The sequence below is a fragment of the Protopterus annectens genome, chromosome 4.part0, assembly GCF_019279795.1.
Source record: "Protopterus annectens isolate FY-2018-M chromosome 4.part0, PAN1.0, whole genome shotgun sequence".
Taxonomy (NCBI): domain Eukaryota; kingdom Metazoa; phylum Chordata; order Ceratodontiformes; family Protopteridae; genus Protopterus; species Protopterus annectens.
The window spans coordinates 540,353,744-540,372,759 of record NC_056733.1 but is presented as its reverse complement, the minus strand read 5'-3'; the positions used below and the strand labels follow the sequence as shown (position 1 = coordinate 540,372,759).

General features: G+C 38.7%; 1 protein-coding gene across 1 annotated transcript in view; it reads right to left on the bottom strand.

The window, feature by feature from the left end:
* INPP5J (inositol polyphosphate-5-phosphatase J) overlaps positions 1-19,016 on the bottom strand; it is a 791,140-nt gene that overhangs the window by 556,300 nt on the left and 215,824 nt on the right. The window contains exon 3 of the mRNA XM_044068468.1: positions 5,268-5,375. Within this exon, the coding sequence (XP_043924403.1) occupies positions 5,268-5,375 (108 nt within the window). The remainder of the gene's footprint in view (positions 1-5,267; positions 5,376-19,016) is intronic.

Here is a 19,016-nt window from a genome sequence, read left to right as displayed (position 1 = left end):
GCACCCAAAGATGTCATGATCCCTACTCCTAATCTTAACCATCACCTACATGGTCTTGCTGTCTTTTCTTAATAAGCATAGAGTAACTGTAGGTAGTCTTTAACAAACAGAAACTGTTCCAGCTATACCACTGTTCCTAACAAAACATATTACGCACCTTACTAGCTCTTCTGTGGTATACCAGTAATAGGTTCATAGGTTCCTAGATTAGTACTAAGCTAACTGCCCTTGCGAGCATTTTAAGCCTAGCCAGTTATCCCTTGTGAGACTCAAACCCCGCACCTTGTGCTTGCAAGGCAAACACCTTAAACATTAGGCTACCAATGTGTTCAAATGAGGTCTTCAAACTGTCCTCTGTGAATAACAGTGATTCTAAGTTGGCAATTCAAACTCACCACTTTTAATGTCAACACTTTCACCTCTTGGTCCCAAGTAATACAGCTAAATATATGCATCATTAATGTGGAGATATTGTAACATGGAAGCAATGCTGATTAAACAACTGCATATGTATGCTATCTACTGGACTGGATCCCCTTCAGAAGCTCAAAACTTCAAGCTTCAAAAGGCAGAGACCATAACATCATAGTTCTGAACCTTCAAATGTTTTGAATGGAGATTGCCGTACAGCGTGGAATGGGATATTTACCATTTTCATCACTGTAGTGCAATCTCAGAGTTGGTATATTTATTTAGCAGGGGATGTGTGGGGTCAGGGCGGCTTGCCCCACTGCAAAAATGTAAAAAAACATTTTTTATTTGTCTACAGTGTCATTTCTGATGGTTAAGGAAGCATGTTACCCCCATATCTCCGACTGAGAATTTAGATATCAATTTAATACAAAAATTAAGGATAGGTATTAAAGGGAGGTGCCAGCCCCCCTTACACCTCAGAAAGACTAGTGCATTCCACTTACTTTCAAGAAACTGTATCACAGACCAGATGTATACCTTATCTGCATGCAACAGTTTATAAAACTATGCTTCTTTTAATTTTATATTCGAATATAAAATTTAAAAATAATTCTGCAGTGCCCTCATACTCTATTAATGACTTGGGTGGTACTCTTAGGAACATTTACAAGACCTTCAATATGCAAATTTGGCATACTACACAGAAATTATAGTTATTATAAACAAATATTTTTTTCAGTTTGTTGGTATCATATTTGTGAGGGAATAATCTGGGCGAGGATAAACATGCTAACCATCTTTAAAAAAAGAAAGGTTAATCTGAATGTATTGTATTTTACTATAAAACAAGCGCCACATAATTAATCCTCACATGGGTAATGATGAGTTAATACTTTCAATGCAACATTTCAGCTATTTAATTATCACATTACCTATTCCTGTATCTAGCAGGCATAACATAATGGCTCTCTCATTTAATCAGGTCAGGAATCTATCTGCCCTCTGCAGCACAGCATCCACCACCAACTACAAGGGCATTTCCTTACTTGAAAGAATTGTGCCTGATCATTAGTGATTCAGGTTTCTCAGATATTTTCACAGAATTGTTTTTGGAAGATAAATGCAGCAGAAGGCATCATCCTCACATTACCCTTCTTTTATATGCCATCATTATCTGAATCTGTGTTTGTTAACCTCACCTTGTTATGTGCAGCATCCAAAGTGAATGTGTGCTGTTGCTAGTCTGAGTTTGAAGCACCTCTCCTGCTATTTTACACTGTGTTAATCAACACATTAGGGGGGTCTAATATAATTTTCTCTAGATTCCTCTACAACAGGCATACATAGATCATTAATCTAAACATGGAAGACAACAAAGCAAATCCTTTGCTTCTTTGATAATCCTTTTTGAAATGTAAACCCTATACCTAATGTTGCAACATTATTAAACAAAGTCTAATATTCTGTATTGTTCTCACACAGACGCCTGTCTCCAGAGTTTGCAGGTGAATCAACAAGGAACCACTTTGTTCTTGAGTTAACATTTCTAATTCCTTTTTGTGTTCAGGCCTGCCTATCAAGTCCCCCCAGTGTGTCTTGATCCTACCTGTTACCCTGTAGCAAATGTCCCCCCATGCAGATACACAACCTATCAGAGAGATTTGTCATCCAGGCAGCTATGGAGGTGTTTTGTGTCTTTTCTGGCATCCTGACAATTAGTACATTTACGTTACACCAGTAACCACACAATTGGAGGAAGACCTGAACACCTGCATCACTGTGAAGGATCCTTCACCCTCTACTTGCTTATGTGTGCTTCCACCCATAATCAACCTGGGCTACCATCACTGGCTTGGGATTACCAAAACCACATCCCCACCCCTGACCATTCTGGTGCCTTGCAAGCCTCTACTTACATGGCAGTGATCCTGCTGACCAGAATGACCACTCCACCCCCCTCCAGGATTGGTAAACCATCACTAGCTGTTCACTTCCATATTCACCTATCCAATTTTTCCAGCAGCAGAGCTATCTGAATGTGGATCATCTGACTTGTTGTCATGGTTTTACTCCTGCACACCACAATAATAGACAGCAGCTATGATGCACGTAGCAAACTCTAAGAAATAATCACACTTTCTTCTAAGTGAAATAAGGGATCAGATACACTGCTAATGACACTGTAAAAACTGTATTTCAGTTTTCTAACATTTTTTGAGACTGGACTATATAAAACCATTCTTCATTATCATGATACCCTTCATTACATTATTCACAATGAAAAAAAATATTTAACGTTTTTATATACTGTTCTCCAATTCAGACCGAAAGTGACTCATAATGAGCTACTTTCCAAGCTGAGCTACCTTTCCTGTCGCTGTGGTAGTTTCACAATCAATCATGCTAATGTCCTTTTCCACCACTTGGCATAGAAAAAATTTATGGCAAATAATGCAAACAGATTTAAATACATTTATTTTTGCAATATGAATATTGCTATCCTTTAAAGACATTTACTGGCAGATTTTTTTTTTCCATTTTCAAAACCTGTTGTGGTGTTATAACAAATGGAGTTAATTTAAATAGTCATAAGATTTTTCACTAGCAAAAGCAAGGTGCAAGTATTCTTTTAATTACTAAATGCCAAACATGTGCTGATGAAAAACTTCTACAGTTGTGTGATATTTTATACTAAACGCTGTAATTAAAGTGGTACGTCCATGTGTTTCCATTCTTATTGCAACCATTTTATTAGGAAGACTTAGCACTCAGATTCAAATGGGAAAGGGTGCTGAACCAGTGAATATGTGATTAAAACCAACAAATACTTAACAGTCAGTTGATTTACAGTTATGTTTTGGGGTATGCCTTGTACCTTTACTTGGTGTTTGATAATAGAGTAAGACAAAGTACATAATTCCAATACTCGACTACAATACTCAGAAGTGTCATGGAAATTCATTCTCATTAGGTGATTTGCTCAGTGTCTCACTGTTTCCTCTGGATTTGGCAGAATTAAACCCTCAGATTCAAAACTATGGGTCATCCACAGGTTATTAAATTTGTATTTAGGCTACATCATCATTAGGTAGACTTATCAATGAAGAAGGCCACCTATGTAAAGGCTAAAAAACACAGTTATGGGTGTGGTGTGATGCTAAACCAGCAAACAACGATGTCTTCTCTCAAGGGAACTATGTCATGGTTTTATTTTCTAGCCAGACCCCCCCCCCCAAATGTCCCTATTTTGGAAGAACATTCTTATTTTCAGGCCTGATTTACCACTGCATATAAAGTACCTATTTTTGGAGGTATGTCCCTATTTTCATGCTTGATTTACCCATTCAAACAATTTTCTAAATCCCCCTCAGTGCACATGATTTTTGAAGTTGTCTAATACACAGAAAACCCCACTATGTGACCAACATAATAGTGACACCAATAATTTAACAAAAAAAGGGCACACACCTTCCATCTTCCTTTTTCATAAGCAAAAATAAATGACCTTGTGTGGTAGAATTTTGCAATACAGTTAATTAAAGTCTATAGATTTTACACTGTCTTTTTGAAAATATGCTTATATTTTTCCATATTTTTTGTCACTCTCTATTTTAAACAAGTTTCTGAACAGTATGCCACTTTCCTACTGGAAGCAAAAAATGTTATGTGCTATTTGGTATTCAAATTTTATACTAATTAGATGTTCACATTTTTTGCAGGATGTACCTACTTTCAAGGGCTTTTGTACCTATTTTCAATGTCTGCAGGTTGTGATATACATGTTCCTAGCCCCCACTACAGATATAACAAACTCAAGTATCAAAAACATAACATTTTCTGTAGCAAGAATAAAGTTACGCAACAGGAAATTGGCTTTTGCTTGTTGCTTTTTATCTTCTGATATTATCTTCTGATATTATCTCCTGATGTGGCTTTCAGTGAGTAACATCATTACCTTTACTCACAATTCTTCCATCCCTACATTCCAGCAGAAATGCAGCGAGAGCAGCTAGGCCTCCACTGCATATATTTTGGTCTCAATGAATACCCTTGCATCATTACATGCACTTTAACAAGGAATAAGTAACAGGAAAATCTTAGTTATGTTTCCTCACTAGGTGTGCTACTGCAAGAGAGCTGACAAGCTAAAAAGCTAAAAGATAACCAGAAAAATTGTAAGCATGCAGTGAAGTTACCAGACATTTCTTTGATAAGTTCTGGAGACAATAACATACATGACACAGTCTTAGAGATCACCCTGAAATGCTAAGAGCAAGGGTTTGCTGCTTGTGTAAGAATAAATGCACAGTAGAGGTAGGCCATCTCTATTGGGCTACTGCCACTCAAATGAAAGTGGATTGTGCATCCAAGCAAGCACCACTCTGTCACCTGTAAGATGGCCAGAAGGAGCTTAGAAAGGGACACTGCAGCATACATTCTAAGAATTATAGTAACTTTCACTCTTGAATGAACTCTCAATCACTATTTGAGTTAACCTTCATCACAATGAAGTTGGACCTCAGGGGAACAGTAGGTGACAGAATTTGATAATTTATTTACTTTTTATTTATTTGAAATTTGTTAACTGGGTTTGTCCGACTGGGTAGAGACCCCCTTTTTAGCACAGACCCAAGGAGAAAAGCTCCACAAAACAGTTACATAAAATTCGAATTTATACATGAAAACAAAAATTATAACAATAACAAAGTATACAAAGAAGAAATTTCTTAATGCATAAATCTGAAAACTAAAATTTTATATAAGACAATGATTGACTGGGCTGACTAAGAATGGAAAATAAATCATATTAAAAATTCTGAAATCCACAAAAGTAACAGAATTGATCATCTTACCCAATAATGAACATGTCTGTGATTCCTTCTCCAGCATTTAGTCCAAGAAGTGAAGTGACATCATCTGGAGGTTCAGCGGTTCCCACATTCCATGTTATTATACGTATCCTAGAAGGGGTGAAAGAAATCTATCAGACTAACACTGTTTTGCAACCATATCATGCTGCAACAGTTGGAAAACTACCCCATTCAACATAAAACCATAAGCAGAGTCATAGTGCACCATATACTGAGGGGGGGTAGCCTAATGGTTAAGGTGTTTGCCTTACAAACACAAGGTGCAGGGTTTGAGTCTCACAAGGGATAATTGGATAGGCTTAAATTGGCTCACAAGGGCAGTTAGCTTAGTACTAACCTATGAACCTATATCCTACTTCTAACAGCTTATATTTCCCCCAGGGAAGCATTTGTAAGGAAGGCCTCCTGAAAGTCCCATGAACTGCTGAATTCACCACCTCTGACTTTAGTTTCCCTTTAGGAAGTCTGTTTCAGTTATGAATGTTGCCTTTCTTGTATTCATTTACTATCACTTACTGTGTCTGTGGTATCCATTTTGTACTATCAGACTATTTCTTCTTCTATCAATACTTATATACACGTGTGTGTGTGTGTGTGTGTGTGTGTGTGTGTGTGTGTGTGTGTGTGTGTGTGTGTGTGTGTGTGTGTGTGTACGCGTGCGCCTGTTATCCATTTTGGCAATATGGATTTCTTTGTGGTGCGTACTACTGTGTGAAATGTCCCTTCTGTGTTTTATTTCCTCAATATTATGCATTTTAAGCTATTTTAGTTGCTCTTTATGAAGTTCTTTTACAGATTATACTACACTTTTGTTGCCTTCCACTGAACTGCTTCTATCCTATGTATACCTGTAAGCATATGAGGTCTCCAGAAATGTACTCACTTATCCCACATGGGGTCTTACTAACTGCCTATTCCTGTTTTCAACTGGTGATGCTTCTTTCTGTACATGATAGTACCCCACCAACCTTCCTGTACATGATATTACCCCACCAGCCTTCCTTGTTGCTTTATCACATTGCTTGCTTACCTTTAAAGAGTTACTCAAAGCATTTACCTCAGGCCCCTTACCTCTGCTTTTGCTGCATTTCTTCACATATCTGTATATTCCTTTACTGGATTTCTCCCGCCCAGACACATTAGTTCTCATTTTTACTGAAATAAAGCTCATATTTTCTAGACTACTCCTGCAGCCTAGCCACATCTTGTCCCATCCTTCCTATACCTTATTTTGTACTAGCTAGTTTAGATAACTGACTTCTACAAAAGTGCAAGCATTTTCTTCCAGACCTACTTACAAATACAGTGAAAAGGACAAGCTCAAGTACTGGTCCTCAGGGAGCCCCACTATGGAGCATCATTTCATTTGAATGGAGTATTATCTACAGGATGCTTTACTTATACAAGGATGCACTCCAGACCTGTCTAGTTATACTCATTACTGCTACTTAGGGTTACCAACTGTCCCTCTTTATGCACGATATTCCCCAGTTTGGCTGTGGTATCTTACAAAAAACATGAAAAAAAATGACAAATGTCCTGAGACTTCAGGATAAAATAGTATTTTCTAAGCTTCTACAAATAGTTACATAAAGACTTAATTTACATCCTGGAATATCTTGATATTATATGGAACAAAAACAAGGACCTCGGAAGTGAAGTCTAGTCCTTTACATTGGTTGTGGGTATGGTCTGTCCTACAAAATCTTGTATTTCCATAAAACTTTTCCACTTTGGGCATTTGAAAAGGTGGCAACCCAACTACTACAGCACTAGTACTATATTTCAGGCGACTCAAACTATATAAAAAAGAATGAAAATACCAGAACACCATAATAAAGCTGATATGTTTTGGTTAGAAAACTTGCCGATGGATATTTTGGAAAGAACAAGTGAACACTGTTTCTTCGGCAAATAAAAAATGTAATTAAAATTCACTCAAATATTAAAATACAAAATATACACATTCAGAGTTAGCCAATAATAACTTACACTTTATTGAGTCTATCAGGTACTCATTGTATCGCGTAACACAAACTGAAAAGTCACAATTTCAAAACTAGCTAATAGAAATTTTCGATTTGTGACTGCATTTTTAACAGATCCATCACTCAGAAGACTTTATTAAGACCTGGGTGTATGCACAGCAAAAAATGTCTTGCTATTTAGTCTCAAGAACAGCAGCTCAAATAGATAAAAACCACCATACCAATATAGGTCTGCAAATCTTTAACTAGGTCTCTAAATAGTACATAGCACTCACCAAGGAATGGCAAGACCAAAAGCCTTAGAGGCACAGAAACGTTGTTTCCAAATAGGGAGGGATTCAAGCAATACTTGCTAACGCTCTATGGGAGGACCAGCATCATGTGCCTGCAATCCAGATTGGTCCATTTCTTTCAGAGCACAAGCCACCATTTGTCCTTCTTAGCAGAAAGAGTAAGAGACTCCTCCCTGATCATGAATATCCATGGAGGCAACTGGTAAATGTCTCTGCTCTAACTGTACAGTGCAAAAACTGTGGCTAACCTTTACTATTTTGATACAGACCTTATTTATGTCACCATGTACAAACATAGCAATTTAACGTTTGTAAAGTGTTGCCCTAGACCACATACTTTCTCCACTTAGTTTCCTTTAGTTATAAGTCAGTCCTTCCTGAAAGTTTAATATACCACATTTGCTGAACTCTCTTGTGTAGACTAGCCTTTTTTCATTCATGCCTTGGAAAAATAACATTTCTGAGAATGTCACAGTAAATGCTATTCACCAACAGCTTCCATATTTCTTTAAAACCTTAGTGCTTTGCTATGATCCCCTTCCTAGCAGGAAATTTTTCCCTACATTTGGAAGTAGTTTCACATCAAGCTTCTTGTTCTGTGCAGCTTTAGTTGTAACCATGAAGATTTATTCCATATCCCTCTCACCTATGTCATTCGGCATACATCTAAGCTTTTTGTCCCCTCCCACCCTTACTTCTACCTTCCTAAATACTGAATCCGCCAAGAGAAGATGCTTCCTTCTCTGAGGCACCTCCATTTTCCTATGGTTCTGCCCTGTATTTGCACCCTCGTAGTTTCCATTGATGCCAAATTCTTAACAGGACACAGCTGTGCCAGGACAGTACCTTACCAAAGTCCAGTGTGGTCCACCTGATTACCTTTTTCTTTAGAATACCTAAGAAAAGCAATACTGACTTTGAGGTCTTTGAAAGGGACAGGCAGTCCTGCAGTTTTGTCTAGGATAGCCTTGAAATAAGTTGTTTCGGGACTCCAAATTGGTAGCCTATAGATGGGGCAAAACTGCACTCTGTAGAAGGCCGTAATGAAGATGGCTGCTCATCAACCAGTGCACTGCAGTACTGCTTCCCATTTAGCATTGCCTTTTTAAAGTATGGGTGGAATCACAAGACATAAACAAAACTGTGTATCAGTTTGTCTTACTGCTTTGTGTGTGTAGTATCTTTTATATTTTTACTTTGTTCTGTACAAAAATATATTCTGATCTGAAACAGAGAGCTGGTTTCGACGTTTAAAAGTCAATATGCAATATCAAGCAGACCTCTGGGACTACCTCACATTTTCTTTAGAAAAATGAAAGCTATACCACAATCCTAATACTCCAAACTCCAAACTTCAAAATCTGAACAACAGAAACAACAAACACAAAAAAATACTTACACTGATTCAAAAAATGCACTTGCAATGTAATAACATTAAAACAGAAGAGAGGTGTTGGGGTGCTGCTTTTTAAATGCAATATCCTCAGAATGTTTTTATTTTGTTCTTTGCAAAAACTAAATGCTGCTCTGTATTGTAAGGTTAGCTGGTTATCCACGGTGGTGGTGCTGCGGTAGCGTTGTCGCCTCACAGTAAGACACTGTCCGGTTCGATTCTCAGCAAGAGCGTCTTCTGCGTGGAGACATGCGTGAATGGGCGTACCTTCGTTGAAGGTTGTGTGTCAGGGCTGGTAACTCGGCACGTAAAAATCAACTACCAATCATTAGCGGACCGGAGTTCCGCTGTGGCGACCCCTAACCGGGAAAAGCCGAAAGACACACACAATTGTAAGGTTAGCTGGTTGAATGTCTCTACATCAAGTTAAGGGATTTTCTACCATTATCAAATTAGGCCTCCTTACAGGTCTACTACTTTCATGCTCAATATTTCTACAAGAAGGCTGCTCAGAACGTGTTCTACTTCATGAGGGAAATGTTCCTAACACTACTTTTGATGTAATTTTTCATAGCAGTGCTGTGGACAACTGCATTTTTTCCATAGCTGTATACAGTGTAGTCTGTTTAGTTTTGTTCTTTGCTTTACATTAGTAAGCATAATTGCTTCCTTATCACCTATTAAAATGAGTATGGGAAGTTCCCCCGATGCCTTGGCCAAATTTCCCCTAACAGTATAAATACCACCTTGAATAACTAAATAAATAAAATAACTTCTATCTATCTACATACAAATAACTACACTGATGATCTACATTACACTTTCGTTGTAACCTCAATGACCTTTATGCACAGAAAAGGTGCAAAACTGCACATGGCACACAATTTTGGAAAATGCTAGGGTTTTATTAGGCCGCAGAATAATATTTGAACTTTGTGTTCATTTTCATGTTTTATCAGACATTAAAATATGCATTATAATGACCACTTTTTGACATCTATGCCTAACCCAGCTATCTGATGACTGTAAAGCAGTTACAATTATCACTCCCCTGTAAATTCTAATACCCACCACGAAGTGGTTGCCAGAATCAACACTTTGTATGCCGATCATAGCCTTAAGCATAATCCAAAAAAATGAGTGTAGTTGCCTTTGAGAAAAAAATCTATCCTACTGATTACTGCATAAACAGGACCCAATCATTTCAGAGTTAGTTACTTTCATTGACAATTAGCTCTCCTTTTATCACCATATATTAATTAGTTAGCAAATCCTTCTACCTTATCAAGGGCATATCCTCCAGATCTTCACATGCTACAATCCTCCCCATCATTCTTCCCTCAGAAGTCCAATCATAGTGTACAGAGCAACATTTGGAATGTACTGATCCAAATACCTTGCCCAACATGAGAGACTGCAGCATTTTCTAACTGAAGAAAAAAAAATTGAAGGACTACGTTTCCTTAGCAGCCTCAGATACTAGAAACCGTCTCATGTTTCACTATCATACTACCACCTATGTGGCTATCTTTGCCTCACTTGCTGGACTGTGAAAGTTCCTGATACCAAATGCTCAATTTGCAGCCTAAGACTTTCTTTTGATGCTCACATGTACAATGGTTGTAAGGACAAAGTTATATCTTACTAACAGAATACTGTCTGAATATAAATTACATTTTTATACTTTTAGTAAATACTACCTTCTGTTTACTAGGTCCAATATGGTAATCGCTCCAGACACATTCCACTCATCCAAAATTTCACAAAGAACTTAAATCCACTTTTTTTAAAGAAGCACAATGCAAATCCTTTCTCAAGTGGGGTGTAACCTAACAACTAAACACCCCCATCTGTGAATCCTCCTCCACTCTAACCATCTGACATAAAGAAACAAATGCTAACTTTTCTTTCACCCCTTTCCTTAAATCCTCTTTCCTCCATTTCTCCATCCCTCTCACTTTTGTTCAAACTTATTAACCATTTTCTTTACTAACCCCATCCTCACATCTCTGTCCAACCTTCTAAATTATACCCCTCAGCATACTCTAACAATAACTACCACAGCCTCTCCTTCTCTCCACCTGTCCAGCCTTTAAACTCCCTTCCCTATACTTCACTGGGAGGAGGAGTGGATGAGATCAGGATAACCTATATAATCTTTGCTTAAACTGATATACACCCTCTATTACTGCATATATTTTGTAAACAGCTACTGCACGTGTGAAGATTTTGATGTTTTAATCATAATGTTAGTCGACTGTATACAACATGTTCACTTGTCTGAAATTTCCTTGTAAAGAATTACTATGACTGCTTACATTTCTTAACTTCTGTAACCATATATCACCAGCTCGCTCACTTACAGGATAGAAAAAGTTAGGGCAGGGGAATTCACCACCACAAAGAGGCCAGTCACTGGCAAAGTCTGATGGGGATGCTGGGTGTCTCCTTTTTGGGATCTACTTCTCTAAAGTCAAGGCAAACATCAAGGGCTTCAGGATGACCAAGTCTGCAGATGACTGGAAACCAGATATGGTCATCAAATCCCCTAAATACACAGATACCCTTTTCAAGAGGGCCTAATGCAGACAGACAAATGGTGCCAGAGTGAGCTCGGTGCAAAAAATGCATAATAGTACACTTTGGAAAAACAGCCATCCCTAAAAATTACTACACTGATAATACACCCCTAAAAGTAGACCCAGTGGTCAGAAATCTGGGAAAGCATGTTGACAGTAACCTGACCTTTGACCATTGTATATATACTGTGGTGAGAAACTCATTCTAGGTTGAACAACTTATAAGTAAGTGCATGGCATCCAGGTCCATGGAGATCATTTCTCCACTTTGCTCAGCTCTCAGCAGACCAGTCATTGAGTACAACACAGACTTCGGCATATACCTGATCATGCACTTGAAACATCTTGACAGACCACAGAGGTTCCTCACTAAAAGAATATAGGAGTAAACAAGTCCTATGTGGACCATCTCAAAGCCCTGTACTCAGTTTCCTCCAGACTGCTGTGCTGTGATCTATGCCTAGCCTAAAAGCAAGGGTGCCTGCAGGGAGGTGCAAGGGGCTGCATTTACACTCCCCTGGAACCGGCTGACCAGGAGATTAATTTTCTTTTAAACAAAATATATATATATATATATTTTTTTTTTTTTAAGACGGGTTGAGCCCAGTTGCACAGACACTTCTATGTCTGTGCAACCGATGGTTTATGTCTTCATCTTCTGATCCTGTACAGAATTTGAATTCCAGAAGATGTTTGGACTGTGGACAAAGGTACAAGTGAGAGATAGGTGTGTGTGTGTGTGTGTGTGTGTGTGTGTGTGTGTGTGTGTGTGTGTGTGTGTGTGTGTGTGTGTGTGTGTGTGTGTGTGTGAAATAGGCAGGGGTGTGTAGATGTAAGAAGGTAGGTAGGGGTGCGAATGCATGTATATAAGTAATAGTTAGGTAAAGGTAGGTGGGTGTGTGTGTGTATGTATATACATATATATATATATATATATATATATATATATATATCAGAAGAATGTAGCATACCCCTCAGCTGTCCAGGTTTTTGCAGACTGTCCAGATTTCTGCCCATTATTCCTCCAAAAGAGGACTGAAGTTTCTAAATAATAACTGACATTTGAGTTTTAGATGTCATATCCTTTAGAAAAAATGCATTCCAACACGGATCCTGTTATTCTAGCAATTTTGTAAGTTCATGAGAGCAATATTTATAATCCATCCCTATTTATTTTAGGCTTTGTCCAGATTTCTTGCACTAAGAGGTTGAAGTGTGTTTGTGTGTGAAAATGTGTGTGTGTTTGAGAGAGTGTGAAATGCCCTGTTTAGAGTTGTCAGGTAGAATTTATTTTCAAGTGCATTTTCAAGGAATTGTGAGCTTCAAGGGAAGAGATGTTTACTGCTGCTCACACTAAGTCTGCTTACAATGTGCAACTGTTTTGTTTAACAAATGGTATCACTATTATGGTATAGAATTTTAAATCAGTGTTAGCAGCACAGCAAAACTTGCATCTTGATGTAGAGGGCTGTAGGTTCTACTTCCACAGCATGTAGATTTGTATTTTAAGGGGGTGGGGTACTGTAGTCCTGAGTATGCCCTCATTTGGATGAGATGCCTAATCACTATGAACCTGTTTTTCAGTTTGACATCCATTCCCTATTGCAATATACCAGCTTACTATGTTTTAATGTAGCATAAGCAATTTATTTTTCAAGGGCAGCAGGCACTAAATTTGCAGAAGAAACACTGAAATATAAAGTTGTTTTTTAGCTACAACCTCTTCATTAGTTTCAGATCTTTATAATGTGGAATTATTCAGATGATTTTTATTTCTGCAGAGATTGTACATGTTGACTAATACTGGTGGATTATAATGACAGAAGTTTGAGTGGCCTTTTATGGCTAAAATCTTCTGAATTGGGCAGTGTGTCATTATTGGTTCATATGTTTTGTTTCATTGCTCACTGGAAAAATGTTCAAAACTACAAATTTAAAACACTCTAACAAGTTGTGCTGTATTATACAAGGGATATAAATCAATTATAATTAATGCAGTCAGGAAGGTGACTCAAAACACTTTTGCATGGTTCTAAAAATGTATGCAAGGGGTCTATGATTTGAAAACAGCCCAAAGGTAAACTTAACCTGCCAATGGCCAGATCCATTTTCTTTGAATGTGGGTTTCAATGCTGTTTCAGTGAATGTGAGTTTCAAAGGTAGAGAAGTTTTAATGCTAAGTCTGTTTTCATTGTAAGACTATTGCTTTGTTTAGGTTTAGCAAATGTTTATCAGTGTTTGTGCTATAAATTTTGAAATAAAAGTTGTACATTAAATCCAAATATCTGTAATCATGGTAGAAGTAAAGCATAAAACAGTATGCACACAGAGTGTTGAACAGTGTTTATGGCAACTGGGGAGAAATAGCCAAGTAATGGGACACTGGAATGGCTGCACGGGGGGCTGGGTTTCCACCATCCTTGCAAAAAAAATCCTGCAGGCTCCCCTGCCTACAAGGCATCTTCTAATCCCACACCAATGCTGTTTGCTTTGCGGATCTGCAATAAATCCATCAGAACCAGTTTTGCGTACCTAAAACTCTTCTGCATCATAAACAGGACATGTCAGAAGGACAGATATTTGTCTCAAATATCCCCCTTCTCTGGAACAGACTTCCCATCCAGTTGAAGCACAGCTTATCCTTTACTAAACATAAGTTATTAAATCATAAGTTGGGAAATCATAAATTTACCACTGGTTTGGCACCTATGTCCCTAATGGATAGGGGCAGCCTGTGAATGTTTGATGTATAGAGGCCTATATTGTAACTCATAAAATTCCTTCTGGTATTAACACTTGTCAGCAATATTTTGGTAAACTTGGTTAGGTTTAAAATGGCCCTTGGACCAATGGCCTAGTAAGTGCCTATGAATCTGTGAACACTGGGCTGCACCTTAAAAGGGTTTGTGACACACCACCATTGGCCCAGTAATCAAGAAGTCTCAATCCTAACCACTGGCAACAGTGGGGGGACGTACACACTGGGAGGATGACAGGTACACACACAGTATTCCCAGATGCAGCTCTCTGCATCAAGTGAAATTTCCCTTAAGAGCACACATAGACCACAGTCAGTCTGGGACTGGTTTCTCCCTCTTTCTCCAGAAACCCAATAAGACTCCTCACTGGCACAGGTACAGAGTTGAGATCTCAGCTGAGTGGCCAAGACCTCAAGCACCCTCTCTGTTCAACCAGTGCTTTGTGAACCTGCCCAAGTAGCTGACACACAAACTCTGAGATTTGATTTATATGCAAAAACATACACACACACATGGGAAAGGCTGGCACAGGTTTACTAGCTATGCACCCTTTTGCCCAAACTATAAGGTAGTGATCACTGCCACTAACCAACTCTTTATCAGCTTCTTTAAGGCCCTTAACAAAGGGTGTCCAAACTTACTGTGTAATGGTACCATTAATCTAAATGGTAGTTTGCCCAAGAGCAAGGCTATTAGGAGTGGCCCACACAGTGTCACCAAATAAATATGCAAGTACACCCAGAACTTAAATACGTCTCACAAATATCAGCCACAATGAAAGGATTAAATATATTTAATAATAAATAATAAAAGAGCAAGAAAATACTCGGTAAATAATCACAGGTGCATCAGAGTTCAAAATCACAGGAAATACTTAAAACAACATTGCAGGACAGTCTCAAATTAATAAAGAAACATGTAAGCTATACTTCATTATATTCCTGCCTGGATCTAAGAGAAATTACTGTACCCTAGTTAACTTACTTACAGAGCTAGGCAAGGCAGATGTGGTGAATGGGTTTTCCAGCTGATGTTCCCAGGTCAAAGACAAACTACAGAATGCACTACTTCTCTCAGAGAGTTCTTAAATTAATATATCAAATATTACTGATGGGTTATCTTGCAGGATGACATCACTTCTTGTCATTTGATGTTAGTTCCCAAGCTAAACCCCCATCGCTAGAAATTGCCAGCATTTAGCATCTCCCTGTGAAAATGCATAGTTCTCAGATGTTTACTCCTGCTGGAAGAGATAAAGCAATAAAACACTTACAAGACAATGCAGAAGCCTCTCTAGTTTTAGACATCCTGTCTCTTTGCTGTATTGAAACCATCTTTTATGGCGCAGTTATAAAATAATTTAATTGCAACTATTTTTCTGAAGTTTTGCAAGTTAAACCTATTTATATGCCTATTTATGTTAAACCTATTTATAAGCCTGTTTATGTTGAATTGTGTTAGACATTTTACAACTGTATATGTTTATGCTGAATTGTGTTAGACATCTAATATGATTTATGCTTTATTATTGGAAGTTACTATGCCATGCTAGCATTTTGTCTGCACCAAGTTGTTTTTCGTATAATAGTATAGTCTAGTTACATAGCTGCACCTTGTTCACTAATGTTATTCATGTAATTGTGTTGTGTGTAGACAGCTCATACTGGTGTCTAATTATTTCTATATAATTGTGCTGTTACTTTTGGATAGAATCACATTAGACAACCTTGACAGAGTGCTGTTTGCTATATTTTTATCTGTGACTGCATAACTGTCTTGAGGTTTCTTCTAACAGAATTTTTCCAATTGGCTCAGTATCTGCATATATTAATAGTTGGTTCAAGACATTTTTCCTGCATACAGTAGCTATTTGCTCAGTTTGTTTTTTGTAATCTTTATAATATATCTTTACCATCTCAAAGTGCTTACTCCTCTCTGTACTCTTCTTTTCTAGACCTAACACCACTCTTAAGTATTCAACTGTGGTACCACCTTTATCATTCTTATAAGAAAAGCACAGTCCGGGTCTGAACTGTCTGCAAACAACTAAAGTTAACTTTGAGTATGTGTCTACCTGTTTGAGCCAATATTCATTTCCCCTGGAGTGCACTCTGCTGTGGCTTGTAAGCAGCCCCCCCCCCTCACACACACACACACAAGCACTCATCTTCCACTTTCTCTCGTATTCCCTTCTGTTAGCAGATAGTATCCATAATCTGATCAATACTGTGTGTTTGCTAATTTAAACTGAGACCACAGTGGCCTACTGATACAAGGTTATCCTGTTTTTCCACCTGAAAATGGTTAAGAAATGACTTACAGTTTCAGAGCAGTCCTTGGTCAATTGTGATTGTTTCTTAAACACTAACTTGTCTTTGCTTTGGCTCATTAGCAGCAGTACAAAGAACTGCCTGCTCACACCCTTGTTCTCCCTCCCCCTTTCCTGTTTATTACCTTAAGACAATCCCAAAGTTAATAAATATTACCTGTGGCAGGCACAATTATTTAAAACTACAACCACCCTTGTCACTATCATATGTTCATTCATCAATAAAGTCTGTTACCCAATTGTTTCCAGCCCCCTTATAAGAGCAACTAACAGGGTCTCTACCCGCTTCGCTCCCCACCCTGCCCCCTATTCCCTCCCGCCCCCAGTGGTCCCACCTTTATTACACTCACAAACCCCTCCCATCTTTCCAGTAGGCAACCACAGTGCTAACCCAACACTACCTCCTCCATCTTCCCACTACTATCACACCTCCTCAACTAGCAAGTACAAGCATACCTTACTTATGCTCACTGCATGCACTCTCCTTGCATATCTTACATCCTACCAAAGCTCCATCACTCCCCCACTCAACACCTACCACTACACTACAACTCACACCACCACTCATGTCTCACCCACACTCAGCTCCCCTCCCGCCAACTCAAGAACCTTCCCTATGCACCCCCCACATATTCTACCAACTATATTACTCAAACATAAAGCATCCCTACAACTTAACATAGTAACCCTCCCACCATATCTATTACTCAAAGAGCACAATCATAAAGTTTCCCTTATAAACAAACACATTCAAAAACTGAGAAAACTAATAACCTCATGCATATCAAAACTAGCCCTAAGTGGAGATATCCACCCCAACCCTGGCCCTACCGTCTCCAACCCCAATCCTCATAATCAGACTAGAAACCACAACTTCTCCCATATTACAGACAATAGAAAGCCAAATGACTTCCTTCTACTAAGCCTAAATATTAGAAGTATATCCAACAAAGTCCATGAACTCCATGCCACCATAGACTTGTACTCCCCAGATATAGTCATCCTGACAGAAACCTGGCTAAAACCTCACATTACCAGTGAGCAAATACTCCCTACAGGTTATGGCATACTAAGAGTAGACCGGCTAAACAAGAAAGGAGGCGGTGTAGCTATAATATTTAAACAGCATCTAAACATCCAGATCTTAAAATCATCAGCTCCACAAATAGGCAATGAAGAAATAATATATACCAACCTCAAAATAAACCAAAAAAAAACATCAACATAACTGGATGCTACTTCCCACCTGGCCAAAACATCTCTCCAGTAGAAAACCTCCTCAGCTGGTCTACCCACCATCTCCCCCAAGAAACTATCATTTTAGGTGACTTCAATATTGACTGGCAATCCTGTTCTGGCAACCATCCAACCCATCATGTAAACCTTCATGGCTTCACCCAACTAGTCCAGTCGCCAACCAGGATAAATAAAAACTCCAGCAAGCACACTACCCTGGACTGGATACTAGTCAGTAAGAGCCCCCATTCATATATAACAGGCTGCTTATCAGATAGCCTCAGTGATCACTCCTCAACATTCCTACTGAAAAAATACCTATACCAAGCTAAACCTGTCATCTACCGTCAGATACGTAAAAAAATAAACTTTAATCCACTCACATTCATCTCATCCCTCAAAGAAAGTAACTGGCATCCTATAAAGTACCTCAGTCTTGATGATGCAGTTGAATTTTTTAATACTACCTTCCTGAGCATCCTTAATTACCATGCCCCCATAAGACTTTCCAGAATCAAAGCACAACCCTCCCCATGGCTACAGAAAACCACTAAGTCAGAAATGAAAAACAGGGATAAAGCCTGGGAGCACTGGCGCAAAACCAAGACCCCCTTAACTAGACAGAAATTCCTAGAACTAGGCAATAGTCAGAAAGGTAATAAAACAGGACAAATTCTAATACTACCAGTCTGCCCTAGACTCCTCCGAACACAGCTCCAAACAATTCTGGTCCTCCATAAACTCCATCCTCCACCCAGGTAAAGTCAGTACCCCTCCTCCTAACATCCCTCACTCCTCAGAAAATATTGCTACCTCATTCAACACACACTTCACACGAACCATACTATCACTAGCTAAACAACACAACCCCCCTCCCCTCAAACCCACACCTTCAACTACTAATCTCCCCACTGCCTTCTCTTTTTCTCCTGTACCTACCTCCAACATAAAAAAACTCTTAACTAAACTTAAACCCACCAAATTAGCAGCAGACAACCTCCCAAGTGAATACCTACAAATCGCAGCTGATGCTCTGGCCTACCCAATATCCATCTTGATTAACCGATCTCTGTCAGAAAGTTATGTTCCCACACTGCGGAAAGTATCACATATAATTCCCCTCCACAAAGGCGGACCCTCCACAGAACTAACCA